Source organism: Lethenteron reissneri, chromosome 18 (assembly GCF_015708825.2).
Source record: "Lethenteron reissneri isolate LAM-NWPU_2019-01 chromosome 18, ASM1570882v1, whole genome shotgun sequence".
In the NCBI taxonomy this organism is placed as follows: Eukaryota; Metazoa; Chordata; class Hyperoartia; order Petromyzontiformes; family Petromyzontidae; genus Lethenteron; species Lethenteron reissneri.
Genome location: NC_083796.1, coordinates 3163386 through 3188050, shown reverse-complemented (window position 1 = coordinate 3188050; position 24665 = coordinate 3163386). Strand labels below are relative to the sequence as shown.

Below are 24665 nucleotides of genomic sequence, written 5' to 3'. Positions count from 1 at the left end.
GTGTGTAAACATCGTCACTCTGGAGACAAAGGCGGCCAGGCGTGGTGCTGGCCAACCAAACCCTCGTGTGCTGTGCGGTCCTTCATAGATGCATACTGACAGCACTTGCCCCAACAGGCTGTTAAGGCTACGAGGGGCGATCTCTGTCTCTTCCTTTGTTGTCTTTAATTTGCAGCTGCTGAAAAAGCCCGACGTGCCGCTCTACAAGAAAATCCGATCGAGTGAGTGGAGCAGGGCCCGGTCCTACGCACGGCGCGCCCGAGGAGTGACGGGTGGATTGTTTGGCTGTCACAGCCTTCGGGGAACGGCGGTGGGGGTAGGGGGAGTTTATGGGATGAGGAGGGTGGTGGTGGTGGTGGGGGGGGGCATTGGCGTGTTCTTAGACTAAACGCGAAAAAGCAATTAGTGACGTGACATTACATTTTGAAAAGCAACTGTTATTTTGGGCAATCGTGAATTGTTTCCGAAAGTAATTGCAGTTTAAATTGAAAATGGGGCCAAACAATCTCAACTGATGCAATGCCATAACATTTCAGTGCGATTTTAATTAACCCCCAAAGTCTGACCAGTACCAAACTGGGAATTTATTTTCTGTGTTTTTTTCATTTTCCATTGTGGAAAGTTGTATTGAGGTAGTTTTTTTTCTTTTTTGTTTGTACGCTCGAAATGCCTTGCCGTACGGGCACACAGTTTAATCTGGTAATTGAATCTATTTACATCGGGCACTTTACTTTGATGGAAGATTTTTCCCAGTGCTGAAAGGCACACGCACGCGTGTGCTCCCAATCACTCGCCTGCCTCTCCTCTGGCAGAATGGAATCTAAGTCGCATCAACGCAGCCTGAGCGAAATTGTTGAATGGCTCTGTCGCGGACCATCCCACACAAGATTTCGGTGACGCTGCAGTAAACCATACGGCAGTCGTGCTTGCGGTGATGTCATTGCAGCGCTTCACTGCGGTGTGCCTGAAAGTCAATTTAAAGGGTTTTTTTGCTTATTGACAAAACTTCAAACTCATCCCGGAGTACAATGCACAAAACCGAAGTTGCTTGTCTACAAGATAAGAGGCAGTTTGGTTTTTGGGTTGTCTTTTCCTTTCCTAAGACAAGAGTTATTTTCTTCTTGCACAAGTGGCTCCAGGCCAATGCAGCCGAATCAATCTCAGTTCTCTGTGAAGCGTGCTCGTCATATTCCGGAATCAGACAGCTTTGAACACAGAACCATTGCGGTTGGATATCCCCGTCGTGGTTTGCGGGGATCGATGTTCTCCGTGTGGCGTTTCCCGTGGCAGATGTGTTTGTGGACATGAAGCCTTTGTCGGGGTGCGAACCGGTCTCCTGCAGCTGCAAGAGGCCCGAGGAGACGGAAGATTCGGCATGCACGGAGGGCTGCCTTAACAGGTGCGGTGCTGAGCACGAATTCGCCTTTGACAGCTGTTGTGAGAAGAACACACGTTGGCTGGAGACCAGTCGGATTTACGCCGCACGCAAGCAGCACGCTCCGCGCGTCATTGGCTTTGGAAATCGACCCCAAACGGGCCTCGCGGCTTCTGCGTTTGGTGTAAACTCGACACTGTTGTTTCGTTGACCTTAACTATGCTCAGGTGACCAGTGTAAAGATCACATCGAAAAAAATTAAAACTAAATAAAACAAACCCAAGGGGATGGCTGTTGAAGAGTTGACTTTGGTCTTTTTCACTCAGAGCAGCTCACTTTGGCAGAACAGTTCGCCTCCCCAAGTCACTGTTTGTGGCAACAATGCAAATAAAATGAGTGAGTCCAATATACTTTAAATTACTTGCGCTATTTTATTTGGGTCGCTGACAACTGTGCTCTTTCCTAATTATCGACAAACAACGGCAACAATAATGATGATGATGACAGCACTGACGACGACAACGATGGTGACGTCAATCATGATGTTGTCCGATCACGATTATAGTCCCTAACTCTACCCTCTGCTGCCATCTGGCCACTCTTCTGCTCTTGCCACGTCACGCAACGTCCCCGGTCCCATCCACACATCGCCTCCCCCCCGCCCCAACCCTGCCCCCACCCGTCCCCCCCCCCCCCCCTCCTCCTCCATCCAGGCTGGTGTACGCAGAGTGCGTGCAGTCGAGCTGCCCATGCGGGGAGCTCTGCACGAACCGACGATTCCAGCGGCAGGAGCGCTCGGCCGGACTGGAGCGGTTCCGCACGACGGATCGCGGCTGGGGCGTGCGCACCACGCACCACTTCCAGGCCAACGACCTCATCATCGAGTACCTGGGCGAGGTGCTTAGCGAAGCCAATTTTCGGTGAGGGCCGCCGCGCGCACCTGTCACACGTTTTAGTTGGGACACGCAGCGCGGTGTTTGGCGCAGAGGCTCGCGCCCTGGGTTACGAACCCCGGCGGCCCGAGTTGGATTCCTAGCTGCGGCCAACTTCGGTGTTCAAAATGTGAACCTCGTCCAGGACCTTCGCTAGGTCACACGAGGCCCTATTATGAGTGACCTGTTGCGGTGTGTAAACATCGTCAGGCCTTGGGGAGATAAAGGTCGGCGTGGTGACGACCACACCCCCTCATGCCTATATAGGCTACATCGGTAATATTTGTCTCGTGTGCACATGTGTGTCTGAGTCTGAACCCAGGGAGCGGTAGTGCAGTGGGTAGCACACAGCGGTACAACCCGAGTTCAATTCCCGCCCACGAACAATAACAGTGGCGAATATTTGAATCGTGCCTGGGCTTCTCCGAGGTTGACTCAGCCTTAAATGAATACCTGCTGCGGTGTGTGAAACATCAGCACTGGGGAGACAAAAGCGGCCGGGCATGGTCCTGGCCACCCGCCCCCTCGTGTGCCATGCCGGCCTGCTTAGGTGCTATTCGCGAACAGCACTTGCCCCAACAGTCTGTTAAAGGCTACACGGGGGGGGTGACGTTTGTCTTCATGTTTTTCGCACCCAGGAGCCGCATGTTGGCGCAGCGCGGCGAGCAGGCCGGCATGTACTGCGTGCAGCTCGACAGCGGCGTCGTCATCGACAGCTACCGCATGGGCAACGAGGCACGCTTCATCAACCACAGCTGCCAGCCCAACTGCGAGATGCAGAAGTGGTGCGTGTCCCACGTGTGCGCGCGTGTCGGTGTGTCAGCGCGAGCGTGTGAGCGTGTGTGTGTGTGTGGGGAGCGGCGGCGCAATGGTTAACGCACTGCGCTACGAGCCCTGCTGTCGACCAAAAACGGTGGCAAACATTTGAACCGGTGCTGAGCCTCACCCTTAGATGAGTACCTGGTGAGCTGTGTAAAACATCAGCACTACGGAGGCAAAGGTGGATAGGTGTGGGCGGTGGCCACACCATTCTCTCGTGCCTCCTGCCGGTCTTAATAGGTGCTCGCTAACCCCACTAGCTTTTAAAGTACATATCGAGGACATTAGTCTTCTGTGCGATTGTGAACGCATACGTGTGCATAGAATCATAACGTCGCCAGTGTTCTTTGCAAAGTCTAAATAAGGCAGCAAACCCATGCTCAAATCAACTGGCTCATCCCTCATGGTGGTCCTGAGCCTTTGGCAGAAATTCCACATTTTTATGGCATTGACCCGTCTTTGTCGATGACACTGCCACTGTTGGGGCTCCACAATGCGGTGGCTCTCCATCTGCCGTCACCTCTGTATGACCCCGCGGTTTCGTTTCTGCCGATTGGTGTTGGTAATCCATGCCGTGTGATGAAGTGATGGTACCGCAGGCTGCCGACGGCTGTAAATTAACAACTTAATTGACTGATTGATTGAAATGACTCACGCCCCCCCCACCCCCCTCCCCCCCGTGGACACGACTCAGGCCACACTTATGCACGTTAAGGTGCACAGTGCGTACATGTCAGTGCTGGGGGAGACAAAGGTGGCCGGGTGCTGCCTGGACCTCCCTCTCGCGCACCGAGTCATCGTGAACTTGTGCTGGGCTTCCTGTCGGTCGACTCAGCCTTTAACGAGTTCTTAGCGCCGTGCGTGAACATCAGACAGAGGTGGCCGGGAGTGGTGCCGGCCACACCACTCCCCTTGGGTGCCGTGCCGGCCTAAATGCGTGGTCAATAACTGCACTTGCCCCAACAGTCTAAAGGCCTTTGTGTGCGTGTGTAGGCGTGTATTGGCAGTAGTGCACCAGGCGACCCGGGTTCAATTCCCACTCACGGCCAACTCCAATGACGATTATCTGAACCGGTTCTGGGCCTCCCCTAGGCCGACTCAGCCCAAAATGGGTGCCTGGTGCGATGTGTAAACATCGCCACTGGGGGGACATAGGTGGCCGGCGTGGTGCTGGCCAACCGACCCCTCGTGTGCCGTGCGGTCCTTCATAGGTGCCTGCTAACAGCACTTTCCCCAACAGGCTGTGAAGGCTATCGGGGGATCTTTGTATTTATCTTCATTGGCGTGCGCAATAATGCACGGCTGGCTGCTGTTGCGAATGCGGGACGGTGCCGGCTGCAGGTCGGTCAATGGAATCTATCGCATTGGGCTCTTCGCACTCAAGGACATTCCAATCAGCACGGAGCTGACCTACGACTACAACTTCCACACCTTTACCGCAGAAAGCCAGGTGCTGCATTCGAATTAACCCCCCCGTATTTTATTTTTTATATTTGTTCGTCAAAACCCCATGTCGGGCCAAAACTGGAATGGCCAAGAATAAGTCAGCTTGGCGTTTTGCTGCATTTTTTTGGGGTAGCGGAGACGCCACGCCAATTTTTTTTGTTGCCGTTGTTGCCAAAAAAAAAATAAGGAAAAGAAATGAGCGTTTTGTCGAGATGTGAACAGGGCCCAAAGTGTCTCCACGTTCATGGAGTGGCGCTCATTTGTGTTGGCAGCCTCGAACCAGTGGGAAAAAATCCACATTTCTGCAGCGGGCGCCAGAATTCACCCCTAAATAAACAAACAGTTGTTTATTTCCCATAAAGTGATAACTAATTGTATCACCCCCCTCCTGCCCCCCACGGGAGATTAAATTAAAGATGCCAACATTTCCAAATCGTATATTCATATTGGTATTAATCTCAGTAACTTACAGGCCCGACAACTCTCGGTAAACGTATCCACGTCGTAAATAATCGCTGTTGAGGTGCATTATTCAACGCATGTATTCTACTTAATTAATATGGATTCAAATTTTAATTTAAAGCTTTCGTGACTGCAGGGATTCATATTCTTGGTTCTTTCGGTAAAGTCACATTGAAGGGAAATAATAAAATAATACAAATATTAAACTATATCACGTAAAAGGGAAATAATAAACTAATACAAATATAAAAAATATATTTTTATTATTTTATTATTTCCCTTCTACATGACTTTACCGAAAGAACCAAGAATATAATATTGATTAATTAATTTTGCTCTTATCTGTTAGCTGTGTGTGTATATATATAAAACATACAAGGTGCTGTCCATCACGTGCTGTAGATCCCACACGGCGCGTTGAAGGAAACCACGCACAACACCAACAATGCATCTCTTGCCAAGGATATTTACGAAAGATTGCCGCCCTTCCTCAAGTAACAACATTTTGGCCCTCAAACGTCAAAAATCAACGTTGAATACAAACCGAAATCTAACAGAAGTGTGACTCGCGTTCCATGGGTAGATTCTTCCGGAAGATGGGTTCCACAATTGATTAATGTTTAAAGCCAACGTTTGAACATGATGTCATTGTCCCTGAAGCCATGCATATGGTTTAGACGCAGTGACGTCTCCCTATACATAGGGCTGAGTAATGCCGTGATGATGTCATCGCGCTTAACGCTGACTCCTCATGCAATGCAAAGGTTTCGGGCGGCGATAGTACTCTCCACAAATCTGAAACGCTGGCCGGTGTGGTGATTGTTGGAGTGAACCGTGCATCGGAAATATGAATGTAGAATTTTTTTTTTTTACAATTATTGTGCTTTAAAAAATAACGTTCGGTAATGACGCCGGGCCCCGTTATTTGTCCCCACAGCGGCCCTGCCTGTGCGGTTCCCCAAACTGCCGCAACGTCATCGGCGGGAGGAGCCAGCGGGCATGTCAAGCCGGGCGGCTGGGCCACGGCAGGGCCCACCAGCGCAAGGCCAAGCACAGGCTCAAGAAGCTGGTGGGTGGAGCCATGGCCAAACAATTACGATAAATATATTAATGTATAGTCTCCATTGAGCTCTCCCGCCCGGTATTAAAATGGCAATTCACCAGCATTGGTTTGAGCAAGCCCGACTCTGCCCGTGAGACACTGCATGTCACAACCGCTCAAGAGTTTGACCCAATGCTGCTGAAAGATATATAATGCCTTGCTGATACACTTTCATTAACTTTTTTATTATTGTAGGGTTTTTCTGGAACTCAATAGTTACTATGAGATAACCATTCATGTGCCTATCCAAAAATGGTCATCAGAAAAAGAAAAGGCTTAATTCTCATCAGGCCCCATGGTGTAAACAATTGCAGTCTCCAACTTTTCTTATCCACTCCATATCTCTTGTTGGCCTCTTTATTTATGTGCTAACAAGAAGAGACATTGCCTAAATTGTCGCCTATTATATATTATCATAATGAAGTGACTTCAGAAGTTTTTCCACGATAACAGCTTCCTGGGCCATTTTACTCCCTCTGAGTGTGTCTCTCAAAAACATGGCTTTGATAACACAATTTAAATTTCGATTTAAAGCTTTCGTGACTGCAGGGATTCATCTTCTTGGTTCTTTCGGTAAAGTCACGTAGAAGGAAGCAAGTGCAGCAGCAGCAGCAAGTGCAGCAGCAGCAGCAAGTGCAGCAGCAGCAGCAGCAGAAACTGCAGCAGCAGCAGCAACTGCTGCAGCAGCAGTAACTGCAGCTCCCTTTGATGCTGTTAATCCTGCATAATGCACATGCATATGCAGTACTAATCACATTCCTGCATTTCCCATAAATATGCTAAATTCCTTTTGATATGCAAATTCCTTTGTCAATGCGCCCAGCTTATATATATGCTCCAAGCTCGTGTGCTGTTTCATTCAGACTCTGTCGCCTCGACGGACCTGGTTTTCACCTGAGGACGGCTGCTTGCGTTGTGGCCGAAACGTCGTGAGAATTGTTTTATTATGTTTTATTTTTATTATTTTATTACTTCCCTTCTACGTGACTTTACCGAAAGAACCAAGAAGATGAACACAATTTAAATGTGATTGTTGTGGGGGGACAAGCGAACGTTTATGTATTATTTTTTGTAAAGGAAATCTCTCGGGGTGCAATCGGGCTGCCCCCTATAGTCTCGTCAGCTCCCTCTCGAAAGTGAGCATTGCGATCGATGACCGTGGTCCAGGAGCGCTGTCCGCCACGTGATTTGTCCGCGCTGCCGCACTCCCGCGGCAGGTGCGTTGCTAATTGAAGCGACCGCAGATCGGGCGTGGGGGAAAAAAACCAAAGAGATCTTATCGTCTTTATCTTTTCGGTAAAGCGACCAGCACCTGGCATGACTGACTGACGAACGATTTTAAAAGAGATATATCCAGACCAGAGAGGGCATTGCGTCGCACTGAAAGCTTCGCGCAATACCCACGTGCGTTGGTGTCACTACAAGTGTGTACATTTTTTTACATTTATGTTTAAAATGGGTAGCCGAGGGTCTCTGGAGTCATACAACCAAGCTGGCACTGCTAAGACCCTGTTCTAGACTCCTGTGGTTGAACTGGGTTCTCAGGTGTAGTGAATTTTTGGTCTCAGCTTGGTCACCAATATTTTTTGTTCACTTGAAGAGATTTCAGAAATAGTTCCGTGATGTCGCCTTCCACTGGTCATTCTATAGCATTGTGCGATGCACTACTCTGAGTTCCGAACTGATATTTCTGACATGTCAGTACATAATGCCAATGTCACAATTAGATTAAACTTGGGGGGGGGATTTTTTACGTAATGTTTAACAATTGAATAATTGTTCTGTCACCATCTATGCCCGGGGCAGCTGCGATCAAGCCCCGAGAGGCAGGCGTCCGAAGATGCCTCCAGCCAGGTGGCCGATCTTTGGCCGATGCAAGCGAAGCCTCTCTCGGACAAAGAGAAGTAAGGCTCGAGTCTGATCGATGCATTGATGCTACGTCGTTACACGCCCACTCACCGCTGCCTCTTGGTGTGTCATTCAAGCTCCCTAATTTAATTTACCACTTTGTGTAATGGCAGGCGCATGTTTAATTAACGCCCTCCGTAACATTCCTCCGGGGATCGGTAATGGGATTGTATTGCGTGTCAATTTTATTGGAGCGCACAGCATCCAGCCGGCAAAGGGGGCCCCTCCTTCTGTCACGATCGCCCATCATTCCCTCCTTTGCCCTGCTTTGTCCAACCTCCTTGAACGTCTGCCTCCTCGCAATTAAACGCGTCCGTCGCGTCACGACCTGAGGGGGACCTTGGGCCACGCGCGCGCCATTTGCCTCGACGGCAACGTCCGTCGCCACCCAACGATCGAGATCCGTTCGACCGGCCGTCAGCCAAGGGGAGGCCTACAAGTTCAACAACAACAAAGAATGCGAGGCGCCAAAATTCCCGAGTGTGTAACTAGGGGAAGGGTTTTGTTAGTCGGGCGACCAACAAAACGAAACGAGAAAATAAACAAAGAGTTGCCGTGGCCGCTGTGGCCTCGAGCCGCAGAGCCAGATCGTCTCTGGCTGTCAGCCGAACGCCGCGGAAAAAGTTAAGATAATTTGTCAAAGTCGAAGTGAAAACCAGGCGAGCCTTTTCGTGCCTAATCTGGAGTCGTCCTCCCAACCCGTGCAGGATCACGTTATTACGCTCAATTCAAATATAAAAACAAGCAGCCCACACGCTCGCCAGGGGCTGTGTCCTTGGCGCTCACGCCGATACGTGGCATAATGTATTAAATAAATAAACCCGCCAGAGACGCTGAAGAAGATAAACGCTCGCTAGTTTGCGAGTTCGCTAGTTCACACACATCTACATCCTGACTGAGGCCCGCATTCCGAGTGGCTTATCGTGAGGTTGTAAAAGCACGCAACTCTGTTAAATAAATCTATATGCAGTGAGATAATGACACCAGTGAAGATGAGGGTGACAAAGGTGGTGGTAGTGGTGGATGAATGAAGGCGATGATAATTGTGCCGATGAACGCCCTCACTCGCCCCCTATCTTTTTCGCTGTTCGTAAACTTGTGCGGGCGGCCCTTTTGTTGATCCACTGCCAGATGAGGGCCTCCCCGTGTCGCGCGGATCAGGATGAGGATCTTATTGCTCTCCAGCAGTGAGGTGGCCAGGTGCTTCAGGGGCTAACACCAGGTCGAAGCAATGAACAGGAATTGCTGAGATCCAGCGTTCAAATCCAGATTTCAGCCACTGATGATTGAAACCAGGTTCTCAGGTGTCGTGAGTTGGTGGTCTGAGCTCTATCACCGATCACTGCATTATTTGTAGTGATAGTGATGGAGGTGGTAGTGGAGATAGCGCAGTGATGGTGGTGATAATGATGATGGTGGTGATGGTATTGGTTGCGCTGGGGATGGTGGCAGTGGTGGTGGCAGTTGTGGCGGTGGTGTTGGCGGTGGTGGTGATAGTAGTGGTGGTGGCAGTGATAGTGGTTGTGGAGAGCGGTAGTGTACCTTTTAGCACGCTGAGCTATGAACCCGGCGACCGGAGTTCGATTACCATTCACGACCAACACCAGTGACGAATATCTGAACCGGTCCTGGGCCTCCCCTAGGTCGACTCAGCCTAAAATGAGTACCTGGTGCAGCGTGTAAACGTCGTCACCCCCTCATTTACTTTAGCGGCTTCCGTAGGTGCTCGCTAACAGCACTTTCCACAAAGTCTGTGAAGGCTATACGGGGGATCTTTGTCTTTGGTGGCAGCGGTGAAGGCTGTGGTGGTTGCAGTTTGTCTCTATCCCTGGTGCTGTGCCAGGAGCTTCGTGCAGAAGCGTGGCCTCTTCCTTTTGCGGAGCTGGTGGAGAACGCGGCGGCAGCGGGAGGCGGCGGTGAACAGGAAACGGGCGACTGCTCTCTCCGGCAAGACATGCAACGTCGTCCCGGCAGCCACAGGTCAGGGCAGACCACTCACCCACACCGCCTTGCTCCACCCACCCAGGTCACTCACACCGACCACACCCACCCACGTCTCTCACACCCACCACACCCACCCACGTCTCTCACACCCACCACACCCACCCACGTCTCTCACACCCACCACACCCACCCACGTCTCTCACACCCACCACACCCACCCACGTCTCTCACACCCACTACACCCACGTCTCTCACACCCACCACACCCACCCACGTCTCTCACACCCACCACACCCACCCACGTCTCTCACACCCACTACACCCACGTCTCTCACACCCACCACACCCACCCACGCCTCTCACACCCACTACACCCACCCACGTCTCTCACACCCACCACACCCACCCACGTCTCTCACACCCACTACACCCACGTCTCTCACACCCACCACACCCACCCACGCCTCTCACACCCACCACACCCACCCACGTCTCTCACACCCACCACACCCACCCACGCCTCTCACACCCGCTACACCCACCCACGTCTCTCACACCCACCACACCCACCCACGTCTCTCACACCCACCACACCCACGCCTCTCACACCCACTACACCCACGTCTCTCACACCCACCACACCCACCCACGCCTCTCACACCCACTACACCCACCCACGTCTCTCACACCCACCACACCCACCCACGTCTCTCACACCCACTACACCCACGTCTCTCACACCCACCACACCCACCCACGCCTCTCACACCCACCACACCCACCCACGTATCTCACACCCACCACACCCACCCACGCCTCTCACACCCACCACACCCACCCACGCCTCTCACACCCACCACACCCACCCACGCCTCTCACACCCACCACACCCACCCACGTCACTCACACTGACCACACCCACCCACGTCTCTCACACCCACCACACCCACCCACGCCTCTCACACCCACCACACCCACCCACGTCTCTCACACCCACCACACCCACCCACGTCTCTCACACCGACCACACCTACCCACATCTCTCACACCCACCACACCCACCCACATCTCTCACACCCACCACACCCACCCACGTCTCTCACACCCACCACACCCACCCACGCCTCTCACACCCACCACACCCACCCACGCCTCTCACACCCACCACACCCACCCACGCCTCTCACACCCACCACACCCACCCACGTCACTCACACCCACCACACCCACCCACGTCTCTCACACCCACCACACCCACCCACGTCACTCACACCCACCACACCCACCCACGTCTCTCACACCCACCACACCCACCCACGTCTCTCACACCCACCACACCCACCCACGTCTCTCACACCCACCACACCCACCCACGCCTCTCACACCCACCACACCCACCCACATTTCTCACACCCACTACACCCACCCACGTCTCTCACACTGAACACACCTACCCACATCTCTCACACCCACCACACCCACCCACGCCTCTCACACCCACCACACCCACCCACACCTCTCACCCCCACCACACCCACCCACGTCTCTCACACCCACCACACCCACCCACGTCTCTCACACCCACCACACCCACCCACGTCTCTCACACCCACCACACCCACCCACGCCTCTCACACCCACTACACCCACCCACGTCTCTCACACCCGCTACACCCACCCACGTCTCTCACACCCACCACACCCACCCACGTCTCTCACACCCACCACACCCGCCCACGTCTCTCACACCCACCACACCCACCCACGCCTCTCACACCCACTACACCCACCCACGTCTCTCACACCCGCTACACCCATGCACAGCCGGAAAGCTCACCGTGTGCACTACGCTTCACCCCCCCTCCCCCAGCGGTTTGATGAATCTTAATTCTAGACTTGAAGCTTTCGTGACTGCAAGGAATCATATTCTTAGGTGTTTTCGGTAAAGTCACGTAGGTAAAACATCAAAATTAATAAAAATAATAAAATAAAATAAAGATCACGACGTTTCGGAGGCAACACAAGTCTCCGTCATCAGGTGGGACAGTCACAGCCAGATCAGCTGCATCAAGTGAGGCAATGATTCAAGATGTAATCCCTTAAAAGCGAGTTGAGGGGGGAGGAGAGGGGGGGGGCTCATCAGAATGTGGTAGCCAATGAATGGAAAGTATCGGGAGAGAGGGGCCAAAAAAGGGTAGGCGATGAATTTGATGAATCTTCATGATTTCGACGTAACGGTTTTCTTTTTTTATCTCATTTTTATCTCATTTGTACCAACTCCTCTATAGCGCGTGTCACTTTTTTCTCATTGTCCAGTTTTGTTCCAAGCTATAGCCTAAGTTCAACTTTGAGAATAACCATTCGTGTGTAATTTGCACAAATTGGAGTTAATCGATTCTCATGCGCAGGGATTCGAAGTGCGTATCGGTGAGTCGCTGCAGGCCCCCAACTCACTGCGTCTCCCCCTCATGCAGCCCATCAGTGGAAACATCTCCGTCGTGAATGATGACGCTCAGCCATTGCTGCGATTCCACATTCCTTTGATGGGGTCAAGCTTCTCCGTAGAGAACTGCTTTCTGTGTTGAGCACCGTTGGCTACGTACGGTGGGCAAGACGTTCTAAATACATTCATAGGATGACCACTGTTGGCCTCCTCACAAATATAATAATAATAATATACAAATAATTTAGTTTTTTAAGTCGCATTGCAACCGTAGAGTCTTCTCCCCACGAGGATTTCAAAACGTGACCTTCCGAGCACGTACGTGACGCACACTCCAGCCCCGGAGCCACCCGGCCGGGATAAAACTTATCTGTTATTCAATTTCGGGTCTCACGGCGTTCCAGCGGCTATTGATAATGCAACACGGCGCGTTTCCAGTTGCGCTTGCATTGCAGACGCCGCCAGTGCCTCCTGACAATCAATCGCGAGGAGCCACGCGGGCGAATTAACATAAAAACACAACACGCGGTTGCCCTGCCTTTGCACTTCCCGAGACCTTTCTCCGGAAGCACGACGCCCTTTAATAATTTAGCCCTTATGAGCCATGTTAGGGTCATCCTGGTTCAAGAATATTGCATGAAACCCATTAAAATGTAAATTCGCTTAAATTACATTTGCCCGAAGTGCTTTACTGAAGTCTGATCGTGTCGTACAGGGACGACGGAATTGTTTGCTGTAAAAAAAGTATTGGGGGGTTTAATCGGTTACAGCTGTTGTATTTTAGATAAACTGGAACAAACACGTCCATTTAAATTCCCAACGCTGCAGCGGGAGGTAGCGTAATAACGCTTCACACGGACGTGCGCGCGCACCCACACACTCGCTTGCCCTCGCGCACGCCACGCACGCACGCACGTGGCGCGCGATGGTCTGGGGGACCGGAATCGCAAGCCTCAACGACGACTCGATGGTGGTTGCGATAACGCACCGCATGGCCGCCCCCCACCCCCCCCACCCTATGATCGCGCCGAGTGACGTTGCCGGATGGTCGTTACCGAAACTCCGGCGAGCAATGGGGGTGGCGTCTCGGTCAGCGGAGCGCGATCGGCTTTACGAGCGCGAGGGTAGAGGTTTGTGGGTCGTGTGCCAAGGACAGCCGACGGGTCTCATTGCCTACCCCCCCCCCCCACGGCCTGAGCTCGGGTAACCGCTCTGAAAAAAGAGCTTGATCGCTCATCAGATTCCTCCAGTATAAATAAAGATTCTGATTCCGGAACGCATGCCACTTTTCCTGAGACCAAATTACCCCGAGTACTCGGTGTTGTAGGCTTAGGTTACGAATTGACAAGGAGATGGCAGTACAGCAGTGGAGAGATTTCAATGTTATCCCCTCGTTTGTGTTGGGTTTCTCTGGCTTCTCCAGTCTCATCCCAAACTCTCATCAATCTTCTCGGCTAAAACTGCGAATGCAGTAGGTCGCTCTTGAAAAAAAACGTTTTGACGTTCAGCGAGATTCTCCTGGGTTAATGAAGGGAATTATTTTCATTACCATTATATATATCGTGCTTTGCACTGGGCCTTGACTCGCCATCTTTCCAGATGCTTTACCGATCCCTGACGTGAAGTTCACTGCGGGAAGCAATTGGAAATTTGAAATTTACATGTGAAAAGTTTTGAATCCACATGCTATTCTTTTCTCCTCTCGTAATATTGAGTCGTAGGCTGATTTAAAATGTTAAAATGATATATGTATCAATGGCTGCTCATGGAAAACTGTTCATGTCTTATTTAAACAAAACAAATCTCTACAGTTGCTCTCAGTAATCCAACTAACAAGTCACTCACTCTGTCTGCACTTTTTCTTTCTGCTCTGAAGAAGGGCGTTTGCCTGAAATGTCAGCCTACTATATGTTGTTTTCTGTCGTAAGTTATAGACAAAGTGATGAGTTATCGTCCTTTAGTTTGTTCCTGTACACCACCACAGCCGAAGAAATAAACAAACGATTATTTCTTCGTCTTTTAAAGTTTCGTATCTATTTTCTCCTTCAGGTAAACATTCTAAAAAAGTTGCATTTGTTGTTTTGCAATCGATATTAACCACCATCGCTTCTCCACCACTTGGATTTTTTGGCACGGAACAGAATCAGGATCTTTATTTATCCTGGAGAAATCCGATGAGCTATGAAGCTCTTTTTCACAGATATCCATTAATGGCGGGTCAGAAAGTTGCAACAACAAACGGTACAAAAAACCGATAGGAGTGCAAAGTATAGAAAAGGCAAGCAAATCACTAAAAAAAAAAAACGTGAAATAGATCAAATATAGACGTTCAAATTGCATAAATACACCAATTGCCAAGCTTGGTCAAGGTAACAGCAGAACAACAGGGACAACTTTTGCCGTACGCGCACGCGACGGGGGAACGCGCACGCGACGGGGAAACTCGCGCGATGCGAGCGTGCCGTCCCATTAATGGCGGGAAATGACGAATGGCGCGAGCCGACAAGCGCACACTCCACCAGCGGCACCCCCCGCGTCGCCACGATAGCGGCAGCTTGAGCCGTCACCTCTCACGCCGCTTTGACAAACGACTGTTTTGACTCGGCCAATATTGACCGTGTCGCGGCCGCCACCGTGCACGTCATCCGTGGAGCGCTCCCCGCGGCGAACAAGGGGATACTTCTCACCTTTGTTCGATTGCACGACGCTGTGATAGATGCCAACTAAATACGTGGCCTCGCAAAGGAAGGACCTTTGAGACCCGTCCGGCTTTTCTGTGGGCTTCTGCCCTTAACTTTTGTTCGAGTTAATCTCGGATGTAAAGCCACGTCGTCCAACTTGCGGGGAGCGCTTAACCTACCGTTTGCAGGTCACGGAGGCCACAGCTAGGCCCCCTTTAAAGGATTTAGTGTCAGCCTGCTAATGTGTCCCCAGCTTGGATGCGTCATAAATACTGCTACTGCCTAGGTCAAAAGGAGAGAAGTTTACACCACCAGATCCTGTCGTCTGTCATCCATCACTTTCCCGCGCCGCGACTCTTGTGGCCGGGGCCGGTCTTGGCTTAAAAATTAACCTCCTTCCCTCGCTCGCAGCCTTCAGGAGGATAACTTTGTTATGTTGATAAAAAAAAAAACACCCGCTTTGAAAAGTGTTTTTTAGTGAGACGTGTGGCTGTTCCAATTTAGTGGCATTTTCACACGGATATTGCTTTTCTCGGCATATCGATGCAGACGTAATGGGAATGTAATTTATTCGTCCACAGAAACCTTGCCAATTTTCAAGCGCCGGCGAGGGTCATGTCATTGGGATGTTCGCTCAGTCGCGTTTTAAGGAGTGTTTTGCGCGTGTATAAGGAAATCGGAGTACCCAGGGAAAAACCCACACACACGAGGATAACCCTCCAAGGTCAACAAAACAGATTCAAGCACCCACTTGCTGTCCTTACTACTCTTCTGGCCATCTCGCAAGCCTGGCGAGGTTTGGGAGTCTCCCAAACACAGGGTGTCCATGAAGTCCCGATCTATTTTATTGAACTAATGGTACCTTTGTGTATTTCTTTGCAGAACCCTATGAATAGGAATGTGCAAGAACGCGTGATGGTAGCGAGACTTGCAATAAGACGGGGCTCCTTGTCATTACGCAAACATCTTCTTGGTTCTTTCGGTAAAGTCACGTAGAAGGGAAGCAATAAAATAATAAAAATAAAACATAATAAAATAAAATAATAATTATTTTATTATGTTTTATTTTTATTATTTTATTGCTTCCCTTCTACGTGACTTTACCGAAAGAACCAAGAAGATGGATCCCTGCAGTCACGAAAGCTTTAAATCGAGATACGCAAACATCACTCGGGAGCACCTTAACGAACGTTTTACAAATCGCTGGATTGGACGCAGCGGCAACAGGCCGTGGACGGCTCCATCTCCGGATTTAACGCCTTGGGATTTCTTCGCATGGGGCCTCATCAAGTCAGAGGTATATCAAACGAGACTTACAGATCTGCAAGATTTACGAGAGCGTATAAGGGCGGCATTTGCAAAAATAACTCCACAAATTCTGCAAAATGTGTTCCGCAATGCAGCTGACGGATTTGGACTGTGCAGAGATATTGATGGTGCTCATATAAAATCCAAATGCTTAAGTCCTATTAATACATATACCTCTGATTATATCATTGCATAATTTGTCCCTAAATTACTTTGATTCAATTAAATAGATAAGGACTTCATGGACACCCTGTATACAGACAAAATAACCCCCCCCCCCATATAGCCTTAACAGACTGTTGGGGCAAGTGCTGTTAGCGAGCCCCTGTATTAGGGTGGTTGATGTAAACGTTGAGCATCAATGCCCCGTGATCGGCAACAGACAGGACAGAGGTTGTATTAAACTGCTGAGGCTCATTGATGGCTCTTAGCTGCCCACAGAGTGTCGAGTGACAGGGATTAACGTCTCTCTTAACACCTCCCGGGGCAACGTTCACTTGAGGAGTTCACGCACCACAGACGAGCACATCCTTTACCATCGCTGTCTGCCAGGGGTCAGGAAACCAGACAAGCTGAGAAGGCCGATCCAGCAAGTGAGCACCTCCCCTCATTCCTCCCAACGGATCCCTGTTAAAGCCACCGGCTTGAAATGCGTCCAATACCCGTGCAACTTTGCGTTCATGTTATTTATTGTTGCGTGCATTGTGCGGGCAGTTTCTTCATTTTTCTTTTTCTTGCAGATATAAATTTCAGCCCTTTGTATGTTTTGGCCACATGCTCGTTACATAAAAATCGAGGGCAGATTTATTATCATTGGAATTTTCATTCTTGGATACATTTGCCTTCCCAGTTGTGTATCTCTCCCGCTCTGCTTTGTATTTTGTTCATCCCAAAGAAAATGTGTGCACATACTGGAATACAATGGCAAATCTCCCCCATATAGTCTAAGATACTGTTAGGGCAAGTGTTGTTTGCGAGCACCTGAGGGCCTACACGGAACACAAAAAAGTGAGTGGCCAGCACCATGCCCAGCTGTACTCGTCTCCCTAGTGCTGATGTTTATATATCACACCAGGTACTCATTTATGGCTGAGTCAATCTAGGGGTGGTCCAGGACCGCTTCGGATAATCGTCACTGGTGTTGGGCCCTGAGCGGGAATCGGACTCGGGTCGCTGGTGTTCGTGGCGCAGGGGCGCCAACCACTGTGCCACCGCTCCTTCGCATGCACGCACGGGAAATGTCAAAGTGTGCGCCGATCTGCTTGGGCCCACCCAAAAAAAAAAACTACGGCAGCTAAAAAAACACGACTTGAAGAATGCGGCCCAGGCCGCAGAGAGCCGAGTGAAAAACGGCGTACGCTTTTGCACCGGGCTTAAAATATACCTTGCCGAGAGAGGAGCGTGACAGTACAAAGAGACTTTGTGAAGGGGGAACACATTTGCCAGGCTTGGCTTGTCACCAGTGGGGGTCACAAAAGAATGCGTGTCACAGTGTCGCCGGGTGGCTCACGTGGCTCATAGAGAGGGGAAATACTGAACTGATCATTACTGAGATTTTGGGTTAAATTCCAGGTTTTAACTGCCCATGCATAAAATCAGGTTCTAAGCACAATCACCAATGACTACACACACACACGCACAAAATAACCTTCATGCGCATTAAGTTTTCACTAGAGTTTCAATATTCCAGCTTTGAGAACTAAATAGTTTTATTGCTATGCAATGGACACCTTCAGCAGGTCATGTGAAAATCTGCTACCCACCCCTATTATGGATAGGAAGTAATTGACTTCAAAAGTCAAGGTCAAGGGGTCATCATGGCCCGGTAACTTGCCCTCCTCGGAATTAGTTCTGCGATGTCATCTTCCAGAGGCCGTTCTCTAACATGAGGTGATGAATGGCGATGGTATTTTGCTTGATGGACGACGATGTTTTCTCTACTTTTTTAAAAGAGTGCTGACGTGTGAGAATAGCGCACGCGCGTCACAGTAATTGCAAGAATGAAATGGACGAGAAGAAGGGGAGGAATCAGAGGAAAGAAAATAAACGTATAAAAATGTGCGGCATCGAGGGTGACATTAAACAAGACGGGGCCAGCATGGTGCCACGTCGAGATGTCGTGCCTTTTGTTGTTGTCGTGACAATAAGGGGAGCCGATTTTTATCTGGGGCAGGTGACATGGCCTGCACTCCCCTCGTGGTCCCGCTGTCCTCGGAGGAGAGCGTTTCATCATCGCGGCGTGCGGGCTCCCTGTGCGCCTTGTCATCGCGTCGAAAACTGTCAAACCGAAATATATATATATATTTTAAACTAAATCTAAAAAAACTTACGGGAAATGTTCCCGCGCTCTCACACACGCACGCACGCGCGCACGCGCTCGCGCGGCAACTTGACGTCAAGACGGCTCGGTTGCCGATGTCAGGGCTTGCGATAAAACGCCGCGAATCCTCTCTCTCTCTCTCTCCCGGGTGATCAAAGGCGGCCCGGTCGGCGCCGCATGTCGTACGTGACGTTCCCCCACGCCGAGCATGCGGGGCTCTCGCCACCTGCGTCCGCCCCTAGGCGATCGCGAGCCGCGAGGAGGTTGCCTGATTTTATTTACATTCCCTAGGTGCGAGCGGTTAGTGTGGTGTGTTCTAGCGGTTTAGAAGTTTTTTTTTTACTTTTTCATCCCACGCAAATCTCTGGAATTGCGCTGAATGCCGGCACAAAGGGAGGCGTGTGTTGTGGCTTGCTCAGAACTAACAAGTTCAACGCTGTCAAGCCACAGTTTGACATGTGGTCATAAGTGTGTTTGTACTACGGTTATGACCGCACGGTATATTACAGTGCTGTGTGTGTGTGTTCATAACATCGAAGAGAGCGTTCGGTATTGAACTCAACTCGTCTAAAGAAAATGTGAAATTATTTCTTCCCTGTTCAACTCTGCAAAAATAAACTTTTGTTATTTTAGAACATTTTATGAAGCAATATACATACTTTATGTACTTTGTAGTGCCGTAATATAACTTTGAAAAGAATTGGAGCAAACACAAATTCCGGCCCCCCACTCCAAAAAAAAAACCCCTATCCACGAACACAGCACCAAGTGGAAAAAGTCGAGCCTTGCCAAACAATCTTAGCAGGGCAAAGAAATGGACGTTGCTTTGTTTGTGAGCGCATATTGCCGTGAATTAAGTTCTTGGAAATTATGCGCGCGCGTGCCAACTTTTCCGAGCATATTTTTTTCGGTCTTATTCAACGAACTGTGCCAGAGCGTTGCCAAAAACATATTTCACATCTTCTTGGCGTCCGTTCTTGGCAATGCCACGCACAGAGTTATGGCAATGTTCACGTGTGGCACGTGATTAGATAAAGTCAAACGGAGGCAGATCGTATCTCTTGATGTAGTCCAACATCCTCGTTGGAAGCGAGTCGATGCACACGTGCGTGCATGCGCGCGCATTTGCATGGGCCTCCATGCGCTCGTCCGCAGACTTTCGTCTTGGCAGCCCGCGTGCGTGCACGTGTGCGTGCGTGTATGGGGAGCGGTGGTCTAGTGGATAGCGCACTGCACTACGAACCTGGCCAGCCGAGTTCAATTCACACTCACGACCAATATCAGTGGCAATAATTTGATCCCGCCCTGGGCCTCCCCTAGATGTTATCTCCCTTGCCTCGTATGCACGAGGTCATGGGTTTGATGCCTGACGCCTGTATATAAAGAGTTGGCGTGTTCTCCCCGTGGTCATGTGGATTTTTGTCCGGGTCCTCCGGTTTTGTCCCTCGACATTTAGAAACGTGCTTTTCGAGTATTTGGCTGCTGTCAATTTTCACATGATAAGCGACTTCGTTGAGCTATCAGTTGTAGCCAGATCACTTTTAAAAAAGAGCTGCATAGCTCAGTGGGCTTTACCTGATCAAATGTAATTTATTTATTTATTGATTGCTTGAGTATCTGCTGTGGTGTGTAAACATCAGCATGAGTGAGACAAAAGCGGCCAGTCTGTGAAGGCTAAAACGGGGGGTCGTTGTCTTTGTGTCTGCAGAACGGGCGTCCGTCGCCCAACAGAAGCGCCAGCAGGGAGCGGCGGACAGCAGAGTCGAAACGCCGGCGCCTGACGTGGTGCGAGCGATCAACGCGATGTTCTCCACCCTGACGTCTCGATCAGGTGAGCGGAGCGGCAGCAGTGCCACGCGGTCTGTGGGAGCCAGGTGCACGGCTCCACCTCGTCATGCTCGCGGCAGGGTGCAGTTTTCCCTCGTTCTTTCACGAGCTTGCCCTCCACGATTTTGGCTGTCCGCGAATCGCATCTGGAACTCTTCCGCGACTGCATCGAGAGAGAGAGAAATCAAGTGATGAGATAAAGTGATGAGAGAGAATGTGATGCGAGACAGTGATGAGATCATCGTTATTGCATCCTTCTACTGCACAGCATTATTATAATTTAAAAGTACATGAATGTGTGTGTGACAATGTGTGACGTCACTGACTGTGTGTGACAATGTATGACGTCACTGACTGTGTGTGACAATGTGTGACGTCACTGACTGTGTGACAATGTGTGACGTCACTGACTGTTTCTAGATTTGAAGCTTTTGTGACTGCAAGGATTCATACTCTTTGGTTTTTTCGGTAAAGTCGCGTAGGTTAAAAGAAAACAAATAAATTAAATCACGACGTTTCGGAGGCAACAAAAGCTTCCGTCTTCAGGTGAAACCGTCACAGCAAAATTGCTGTATCAAGTAAAAGACGGAAGCTTGTGTTGCCTCCGAAACGTCCTGATTTAATTTATTTGTTTTCTTTTAACACTGACTGTGTGTAACAATATGAGACACCGCTGACTGCGGTGGTGACGGTGACTTTTCCAACGTCCCAAATCTGAAAATTGCCCAGAAATAAAAATGACAACAACAAAAAGAGAATAAAAACCCAGTACAACAGCTGCCTCCACTCTACTCAGATTGTGAAGGTCTCTGGTGGGTCAGCGAACTCTCGCTCGGTCAAATAAAGGGCATCGATCGCCTGGGTAAACGGCAAGCGGAGTGGCGAGGCAAGGAGAATCATTCTTTTTCTTTTACCAGGTAAGGCCCACCGAGCTTATAGAGCTCTTTGTCAGAGGCGACCTGGCTATGACAATGAAGTGGCTTATCACGTGGAAATTGTATCGCTGCCAAATGACTCTAAACACATGATGTTGATTCTAAATGTGGAGGGAAAAACCGGGAAGACCTGGAGAAAAATCCACGCGGCCACAGGGAGAGAGAGAGACACCGCAAACTCCAAATACACAGCAGGCGTCAGGGTCGGGATCGAAACCATGACTTCCCGTATACCAGGCGAGGTAGTTAAGATCTCGCTCCCCTCCTTCTCCGCTCCCTCCGCGGGGTCGGTGGCGGTGTTCGGTCGCCCCCAACGCCGCCGGGGAACGTGAGCACCCCGTGCGTTTGGTCACCGAGCGACATGGCGCTCGCCGCTCAGGGCTCTGAACTCGATCGCACGGCGTTGAATTTCCATTGCGACGGGAGGCCCTCTCCATCCCGCGGGTTGGCCAAGGCTGGGAGGCACGGACGTCGGAGCGTTAAGTACAGGATAACAGTGGCTTTTGCTCCACCGCCCTCTGCTGACAATGTAACCCTCTTGCGACCTGTTTTATATTAAGTCCTCCCGTCAACTCCTGTAGGTTTTATTACCATTTTGTTGTTGTTAAAATGGCTGTTGCCGTCAGCAGATCTGAGACGGTCAATGTTCGTCTCGTGTCGTTATTCCTCCAATTACATTTTTTGGGAAAAATCTCCTCTAATGTTGCTCCGGATGACGGTGGCGAAAGAGCGACTGCTTCAAGCGACTCCCCTGGCAATGTGTGCGTCGTTCCTTCCTGCAATGTTCAGCACAGCTCTCTCTCTCTCTCAGTGGGGCCTCACGGCCGAAGGGTCTTCTTATTTGAAGGAACTCCCAACGCAGGGGCCGACAAAATCGAGGGAAAGGGAAGAAAGAGTCACGCACGTGCCTGCATTCCATAACGCTTCCTCAGCGTGTTTGTTCACGGAAGTATTTAATTAGAGGTGGTAGTAGTAGTAATAATAACGGTAGCGCTCGCATCGGCCGCACGGTGAGCAGTATGGCCGCACGCTGCGATGAGACAGCAGGGCTCAGCGCCTTGGCCACAGGAGCGGGATGCCGTGCCCGGTCATTTTAACGCTCGTCTATATTTTTTTTGTCCACGCTTTGGGTTAACCCTCATGGATCAATTTGGCTGGATTCATCTCGAAGTGGCAGCACGACTTCATAGCAACGTTTCGTTCGTATCGGATGATCTTTACAAGAGCTATGATGACCCCAATTTACAGATGGTGAGGCAGACAGACGGACGGACAGAGAGTTAGAGAGAGGCAATTCATAAATGCTTTTTAATCTTTGTTAGAAACCAAAGAAATGTCGATCAGGGCGACATAATAGCACAGGGGCGGGGAAAGTGTGACCCAGCCGCGGCCAGGTTACCACACCGCGCGGGTTGTGCCTATTCATTAACGACGCCAACCCACAATAGGCAAATAGGATTAAGTAAGTTCATTAGGCTTAGGCAGCCCTCTTTTATTGGATTCCTCTCGTGGCCAGATCATCCAGGGATTTCATCAAGTATCAAGGCCGTAATTGCCGTGGCTTTGCTGGTAAATTGTCTCTCGCGGGTGTGAGAGATTGCGTGGAAATTTGATAGAGGGATCAGCGAAGGGCTTGCGTGGGATGTTGATGCGTGTGACCGAGCCGGGGATATTAGAGCAAAGGCAAGAAGAAGAAGAAACACCACCGCAAACGGAGAATTACATTTTCTTTTATAAACGCTCTCCCACCAACGCGACCGCAAACCACCGTGCAAAGCGGCGGCACTCGTGGGATGGTGCAACGCCGCGTGGGTAAACGTATTGCGAGCTGGACTCGGTGCCCGGCTTTCGGAGGCAGCGCTTGATACTAAGCCTGTGGTAAGGTTTCCTAACCCTCGGCCCACCCTGCACCTGATGGTTTAGTATCGCGATTTGGTGTCGCGATTCGATTCAAGAGCCTCTCTGTTTTTTTGGTTTGCCACGTTGGTACCATCTTTATTATTTGTTTTGTTTTTGTCTTGGGTGGGGGGGGTTTGTCTTTTTTCTGTCTCATCTGTTCTGTTAGACCAAGGGTAGCAGTAGGGAAGAATCCAAATCAATCCACGCAACGCACGATTTTGAGCACGTATCGTTCGGCATGAGAATTTATTTTCAATCGATGAATTTAATCGTTACTTGCCTAGTCGATGTGGGCTCCTACCACTGTGGCACCACGCGCGCGCGCGTGTGTCAGAGTGTCTACAACAAGAGCAACACGACAGCTGCTGCTCACCGCTTTAAATGTCAGCGACGTCACAAAGTGCTCGTGCCAAAGTAAGTGCACTTCGATTCTGTGCGGAGTACCGAAGGCTCGCTGGCACGAGGTCACAGGGACGGACCGAGCTGCCGTGGCTCAACAGACCGGAGTGACTGACAGGAGCACGACCTGCTCTCCCCGCCGTGCCAGCCCGTCGCCGTGTTTTATCCGCCCAATGCCCCGCTCATTGTTTTGAGCCGAGAGTGGTGCTCATGAACAGCTGCGCGTCCGGGCACACACGCACACATGCGCTCGAGATATGCCGGTCGTGGCGGCAACACGCATTGGGCGTCCGGCACTTTTCGCGACGAGGAGTTGGTAGAGCGCGTGTATATGTGATTCCCAAAATCCGCTCGGCTGTTGAGTTGGCCAGGAGATGGCAGTACAGCAAGAGGGTTTGTTGAACCTGTCTGTGGGGATCCTTTTCACGTTGTCCCATCGTGTGCTTCGGTTTCCTCTGGGTGCTGTGGTTTCTTCCCACATGTGAAACGTGCGTGAGCAATAAGGAATTTGCCAAACCTTCCAACGGAGAACTCTGCTGACAAAATAGTCGAGAAACTCAGTGAACATGTCCTGTATGAATAAATTATATTAATGTTGTTTTCTTATTTATATAAATACACACATACAACACGGGAGGCGGGGGGGAGGCAGTGGCACAGTGGTTAGCACACTGCAATCTGAACCGGGTGACCTGGATTTAACATGAAATCCAGTCCTGGAGCCCTGATGACTGAAACAGCATTGGAAGGCCTTCATCCAGCAGCGGATTGACAAGTGAATTGTATTATCATGAATACCGTTATTATTATAATTCACCCACACAGGGAGGGCAGACAGACGGACAGACGTGCACGCGTTACACTG

General features: G+C 50.4%; 1 protein-coding gene across 1 annotated transcript in view; it reads left to right on the top strand.

Annotated features, from left to right (window-relative positions):
• Window positions 1-24665, top strand: part of LOC133343620 (histone-lysine N-methyltransferase ASH1L-like) — a 77757-nt gene that overhangs the window by 39375 nt on the left and 13717 nt on the right. The window contains exons 7-15 of the mRNA XM_061553311.1: window positions 176-221; window positions 1291-1399; window positions 2089-2295; window positions 2946-3092; window positions 4468-4576; window positions 5972-6103; window positions 7943-8040; window positions 9888-10024; window positions 20449-20571. Coding sequence (XP_061409295.1) covers window positions 176-221; window positions 1291-1399; window positions 2089-2295; window positions 2946-3092; window positions 4468-4576; window positions 5972-6103; window positions 7943-8040; window positions 9888-10024; window positions 20449-20571 — 1108 coding nt within the window. The remainder of the gene's footprint in view (window positions 1-175; window positions 222-1290; window positions 1400-2088; window positions 2296-2945; window positions 3093-4467; window positions 4577-5971; window positions 6104-7942; window positions 8041-9887; window positions 10025-20448; window positions 20572-24665) is intronic.